General features: G+C 39.3%; 1 protein-coding gene across 1 annotated transcript in view; it reads right to left on the reverse strand.

Moving 5' to 3' along the window:
- The window catches only part of GTPBP10 (GTP binding protein 10), a 21,010-nt gene extending 16,216 nt beyond the window's left edge, over positions 1–4,794 (reverse strand). The window contains exons 1-2 of the mRNA XM_029234488.1: positions 4,688–4,794; positions 1,805–1,998 (exon numbers count right to left, since the gene is read on the reverse strand). Of these exons, the coding sequence (XP_029090321.1) occupies positions 1,805–1,998; positions 4,688–4,720 (227 nt within the window). The 5' untranslated portion in view covers positions 4,721–4,794. The remainder of the gene's footprint in view (positions 1–1,804; positions 1,999–4,687) is intronic.
- Positions 4,795–6,768: the final 1,974 nt, after the last annotated feature.

The following is a 6,768-nucleotide window of genomic DNA, read 5'->3' on the forward strand; positions in this document are numbered from 1 at the left end:
CACACACACACACACACACACACACACACACACACACACACACACACCGGATTAGGAGGGAACAAGGTATTTCGTGAAATAATAATTATTTCTAGCGTAAGCATAGCAGAAGTGGGGTGGAAGACACTGTGGTCCAGATCACAAAGAGCCTCATATGCTATGTTAGAGAGTTTGAATATTATCTTAGATTGATGGGGAACATTGAAGGATTTTAAATATGCAAGTGACATTAATAAATTGGTGTTACAGAAAAAGCACTGTAGACATAATTGGAAAAAGAATGGATTGGAGGTGATGACTGAGACTGGAGAAGGAGACCAATTTGGAGAATACTGCAGTATTTCAGAAACGATGAAGGTCTGGCTTGTACCTATCTTTCTAGTCTCATCTTCCTCTACATTCTGTGTTTTCTGCATTCCAGCCACATTGAGCTTCTTTTAGTGTTTTATACCGGTATTTGTCTTCTATCACTGGGCCTTTGTTCATGTTGTTATCTTTCCTGTAATGCTGTTTCCTTCCCTTCATCCAGTTGGCTCCTATTGATCCTTTAGATTTAAGCCTCTACATTCTAAAAATTCCAACACACAATCGCAGTAACTGTTCTATTTAAATCTTTCTTAACATTTAAACATTATACACCATCTTTAGCATACCACTTATCTAAACACAGAATAAGGTTGGAATCACAGCAACCTTAATTTTCAAAAGAAATTATAAAATGATGAAAAATTTTACTTTAGGATATAAACTGCAGTTATTTTCTACCTGTAACATCAAAATAATAAAACAACATTCTGATCTTAAAGCTTTGATTACTGAATTCTAATATAGGGCTCTCAAAATTTGCCCTGTAAAGACTATTTAAAACAAAAATGCTCAAAAGAAATTTAAGGGGTTTCTCCAAGGATTCCTTTACCAGCAGAGGATGCTGCTGGATATTTGGGGCAGGATAATTTGTTGTTGGGGGCATTCCTCACCCTGCGTTACAGGGTGTTTAGCCTATATCCAGGCTCTATCCTTTGCTTACACTCATCCCCCAAGCAAGTGACACATTACATCCTCTACGACTGTGACAAATAAATATACCCAAACACTTCCTTGGGAAGGGGAAAGAAAAAAGGAACAGAAAGCCTAACTTTTATACCAACACCTCCTAAGGAACAACAGAATGACAGAGGCCTGAGGAACCATAGACTGCATTTTGATGGAAGCTTTAAGAATTTTTTTTCTTTGTTTTCTTTACAATGAAAGAAAAAATTCTTCTCATATTTTGAGGCCAACATAATATGTTACACAGAAAATAACAAACATTAACAAAAAACAAAGGGAAGATTTTGCTGTCACAGAGAGAAAATCAAAACAGAGTCAAAAGGAAAACATTCAAGAGATGTAGCAGCAAACAGGCTCTAAATTTTAAGTACTGCCTACAAGATGCTGGCAGAACTATGGGTGGTAGTGGGGTGGAGTAGCCAGTTAAGATTCTAGAAAGTTTCCTAAAGACTGTCAAAGATAATTTTAGAAGAAAACAGTGGGGATTCAGATCATTTTCTGGTTCTACAAAGGAAGTATACAAGAATATAAACAGACACTGGGAGAAGAAAAGGATAAAAAGTTTAAAAACGTCAAAACATTCCATAGTACCTATCTTTTATATTTACTAGAGACAAAAATAGTAGATTTTTGCTCAGTTACAAATCCAGGATATTATTTACTTCAAATTACCAATTAAATTTTTATCTCAACTTTTTTTTCTTCTTCCGGGGGGGAATTAATTTCATACAAAACCATTCAGTTAAATACTTACCGACTGTTTGCTCCTTCTCCAGCCACAAACCGTTTCTGAGGATATTTATTTTTAAGTTGTTTTAAAGTCATTTTGTTATGGGCTACAACCCAGACGTCACCACCTTTTCCACCTTCTCCACCTAAGCGAGGGTAGCCCATTCCACCACTTCCTCCCCTGGTGAAGAGTCTCAGGTTATCAATGAAGTCTCCATACTTAAAAAGAGAAAGAGGACATTTGTATACCACATGTGCTTACCAATTTTGAATTCCTTTCTAGTTCTTTGTTGCCACTAAAACTCCTTAAAAAAAAAAAATGGCTTTCCGTATGCCACATTTATTGTCTTTTCTTAGTTTACCTCCTGTCTGACCTCACTTTCCCATTAGATTAACTCTCTTAAGACCCTGTTTTTCACTATCAATTGTTGTCCTTCCAATCCTGAAGGTCTCTGACACTGGCCCACTTTTCAATCTAGACTTTCTCCCCTGGGTGATCTCAGTTTGTACCAGTAACTATCACCTAGGTGAGATATTCTCTATCCCAGTTAGTTGGACATCTCCACCAGATGTGAGCTTAATAGTCTAAAGCAACTGAGAACAAGATCAGTATTTAACTTATATTTGAAACCCCTCAAATATATAACTTGTTCTTAGGTATTGAAAGGATAATAGTCACCTAAATACATGTTATATAACAAAACCAAACTTTTCCCTAGGTAAATTCTGTTCCTCCAATGTTCTCACAAATAATGAAACGATAGTTTATCTACTCACTGAGACCACATATGGGGATCTTAGACTATACCTGCTTCTCTTCCCGAAGCCCTACTATCTTTCTTTTTTTGGCACAACTAACTACCCTAGTATCTTGATCATTACATTAGCTCCTAACTGGTCTTTCAATGTCTAGTCATTCCTTCCTCAACACATTCTCTGTCTCACTGCCTTAGCGATTTTTCTGACAATGGATCTGATCTCTCAACATGTTTCTCCCTTACTCAAAAACCATTCATGGTTTTTTGCTGTTTATGAAATAAAGTCTAAAATTCTCAGTGCTATATTCAAAGCTCTTAACCTACCCTTCACATTTCATTTCCATTCATTCAACCCCTCCTATATCCTCTTCCTCTCTTTGCTCTATGCTACACAATATACTGTCACTTCTCCATGGCATTCTGCTCATGCTTTTTCATCTACTTACAATGTCATTTGTTCTTTTCTATCATAAACCCACCTGAATGTCATTTTTTCCTATGTTTTTCTTAATTCCTTTAACCAACACTTACCATTGATTTTCCTGGGCTCTCAGTAATTGGATTATATCTCTATTATTAGATCTCTAGAAATCATACACTGTATTTAGGGTTTATTTCTGTTTCCCTCACTAAATCAAGAACTTCTTGCAGGTAAGATCCTATGTCTTAACCCCCTGGGCTATCAAAATTCCTCACAAAGTAATTTCTTAAATTCATAATCTTCACATCTTTAATCATTTAGGATAGTTTTAAGTATCGAAAACATCTGGGAACTTTTTTCAAAAATGCATACACTCCACTGACCATTCTGATACTCTGGAGGAGGGGATGAGAATAGGGTAAGGCAGCACATTTACCAAAAGCTCCTTTGCTGAGTCTGATAAATCTGTCTAGACTTGAGATTGCAGTGGATAGTTACATAGCAAAGATTCAAAGCACAGCTTTTCATTTGAGTATGCAAATATAATCACGAAACAGAGTATTGTAAGGGTGGAAGGAATATACAAAACATGAACTTAAGGGCTAGCCAGAGTATTTTTCTCTGGAGGCTGACGAACTTATGCTTTGGCTGGGTAGAGCGAGATCAGAAATGCATCACAGGTAAGTGAAGAGGTAGATTCCCCTTGCAAACAACATTGACTGGACGTGACTGTTATGGCAGTAAGGTACACAGCTAGCATTTAAAAACGTATCCAGCAAAAACTGCAGTAGTTCATTTTTTTAGCTTACAGATTAGTTATCCTATATGCCCAAGTACTATCCTTCACAAGTCTCTCTTCTTCTGACCACCTATTTTCTGGAAAATAGAGGGTTGAATAAAGTAAAACTTTATTAACCATGGTATTACTAACCATGCCTTTCCTCTGACAAAAAGAAACCTCCTGTTTTTGAAGTTCCTTTCAATATGTGACACATTTTTTACTGCTCTAGATTTATCAGGTTCATAGATTTAGAACTCAAACTTAAAAGTAATATCTCAATCTCGTCCTTAGTAATAAGGTAATGACCAAACCTGATGACGGCAGGTTTCAAAAAACATTGCTAGTAAGGATCTTAAAGAGGTTTTTAAATTTGAAAAGCAACTGTAAATTTTTTACAGAAACGAGTCTAAAACCCGCACTGCACAAAAGCTGACCTAGTTTCTTGCAAGAAGGCAAGTCAGTTACCTATTTTCGTTTACTGATGAAGTTGTCTTTAGAAAGCTCTTAATAACAATGCACTCAATGAAAAAATACGTAAAAACAAGTTATGGATATTATTACTTAAAAGGAGGAAAATACACTATTTGAGCCAAAAGAAAAAGTCAAACCTACACTTCACATACACCGTATTGCATGTATAAACAACAGGCAGTTACCCCAGCTCTTCATCCCACGTGCGCACAATTCCCCTGAAAAATCTCAAACCCTGTTCTAAACAACCGTCCTAACCATGCCCGGTAGACTAGACACGCCCTTCTCACCCCTTACAGGCCAAGCCCCACTCCCTGAGGGGCGAAAAAGAGAGGACTATGGTAGAAAAGAAGCAGGAAAGAGGCCCCCAGGAAGAAAACAGTGGGGAGGGAGGGAGGCGAAGGAGAACCAGAGCCCTCAAGTGGGGCTAGAGGCACCAGGTGTCGAACATCAGGCTGAGGGGCACCAATCACGGACCTTTCTGAGCAACACTCGACTGCAGCACACCATGCCCGCGACGGTCGAGAATTCACTCCCGCGGAAGCTGTTAGCACCGAAGTGCGGCGCGCTCTTCTAACGTCACCACCACCCGCCGCTGCTATTTTGTATCCGCACGCTGCCGCAGGTTAGCCTCAGCGGCCGTAAGGCGCGCGCGCTCACGGAAACGTGCGCATGCGTTTTGCTGTGCCCCACGGGGAGGGCCACGGTGGTGTCTGTTAAGAAGCAAGCGGAGTGAAACGCTGAGGAAATGTTGAGCGGCAATGTGACAGGGGACAGTCAGGTGCGGAGTAGGTACCTCAGGAATATTTTGAATAGGATGGCACTGGAGACTCTACTGCCTTGGAGGAGTTTTTATGCTAATTAAGGAAACCACAAGATACCTCAATCTTTACTCTCGGCGAAGCAGAGTGGAAAAACAAAACAAAACACCTCCCACGGACAATAAAAGCAAACGCGTAAAAGACTCAGGAACTCAACTGGGAAAAAAGCTGTTAATTCATTGACCAGCTGAGTAATATCCAGCAAAATCTTCCAAGAGACAATGAATTTAAAATTTGGGACCCAAAGGTCAGGATCTGAGATCTGTAAGAATTTCACTGTGTTCTCTGGGGAGGGAATCTTGCAACTGTTTGTCACATAGTAGCTTCTAGGGGTCCGGTAGATACTATGGGTCATTATTCAACTCATTTGCAGCGCGCCTTTGTGAGAATTAGATTCCCTTTTCTCGAGCTGGGCAGCACCAGCAGAGTGACTGGGTCTCCGTCCGCCCCACCCACCCCGTCTCCCCCTGCCCGCGCGCAGTGGACAGAGGTACACAGCCCTGCTAGGCGGCCCTGCACTACGCTGCCAGCCTAATAATCTTTCTGAACTCAAAACTGAGAATCCTTCTCCTATTTCTACCCCTCACTTATGACAGTGATTGTTAGGAAATACACGGTGTAAGAACTATTCCTTTCAGTCTTGATTCCCTTCCTGCTACTGAACCTCCCTCTACCCCACCCCCATCAATAAAACTATAATTGTCACTTAACCTGTAATGATTAATTAATCAGGAAATTAGGATGGGAATTCCCTGGCGGTCCAGTGGTGAGGGCTCGGCGCTTTCTCTGCCGAGGGACCGGGTTCAACCCCTGGTCAGGCAACTAAGATCCCACAAGCCACGCGGCAGGGGAAAGAAAGAAAGAAAGGGAGAGAGGGAGCGGGAGGGAGAGGGAGAGGGAGGAAGGAAGGAAGGAAGAAATTAGGTTGTTACTAAGTAGGTGTTTAGTTTAATCTTAATAACATTTGCTGCCATTTGGATTATTATCTTTACTAGGTCTTACAATCTCAGAATTATGCTGAGCCCAATCTGTTTATTTTCTAAGGTTTATTTTTTTTATTAGTGAACACAAGCCCAAATTGTTTTCCTTGTCATAACATTTACATGGGAACATAATAACAGCAGATAAAAATAAATGGGAAGTTGATATAAAAACATCTCAAAATACTGAGGAACATTAGGTACTATAAACAAATAAGAAAACATAATATTTTTCTTGAACAAGACACCATCAGTGCCTGAAATATTTATTACAGCTCTGGTTACCAGATAGTAAAAGAAACATGAAATGTAAATCGTCCCCTTTAAATGTTCGGCTAAAATGAACATGAGGTGAAATGACCCTGATGCATAAGTCATTACTGACAGAAACTATTATTAGTTCTGCCGCTGAGTGGATAGAATGCCTTCCCCATGGCTGCTAAGATTAAAGTACAGGCAAACCATTAAACTCAGGCACTAGAGAATTTTGCATAATAAGCAATAGTCTCAAATGAGCCAGTGGCATACATACAATTTGATTTTCTTTAATGTTGTAAACTAGAGTTATTCTAATAAAAATAACTAATAAGCATTCTAATAATCATTTTATTTTGGAATAATTTAAATTTACAGTAAAGTTACAGATAGCCCAGAGTCCTATATACCCTTTACTCAGCTTGCCCTAAAGTTAACGTCTTGTATAACCATTTGTCAGAACTAGGAAATTAATGTTGCTACAGTGCTCTTAACCAAACTA

The sequence above is a fragment of the Monodon monoceros genome, unplaced genomic scaffold (genome assembly GCF_005190385.1).
Source record: "Monodon monoceros isolate NGI ecotype Baffin Bay Population unplaced genomic scaffold, NGI_Narwhal_1 Super_Scaffold_2, whole genome shotgun sequence".
Classification (NCBI taxonomy): Eukaryota; Metazoa; Chordata; class Mammalia; order Artiodactyla; family Monodontidae; genus Monodon; species Monodon monoceros.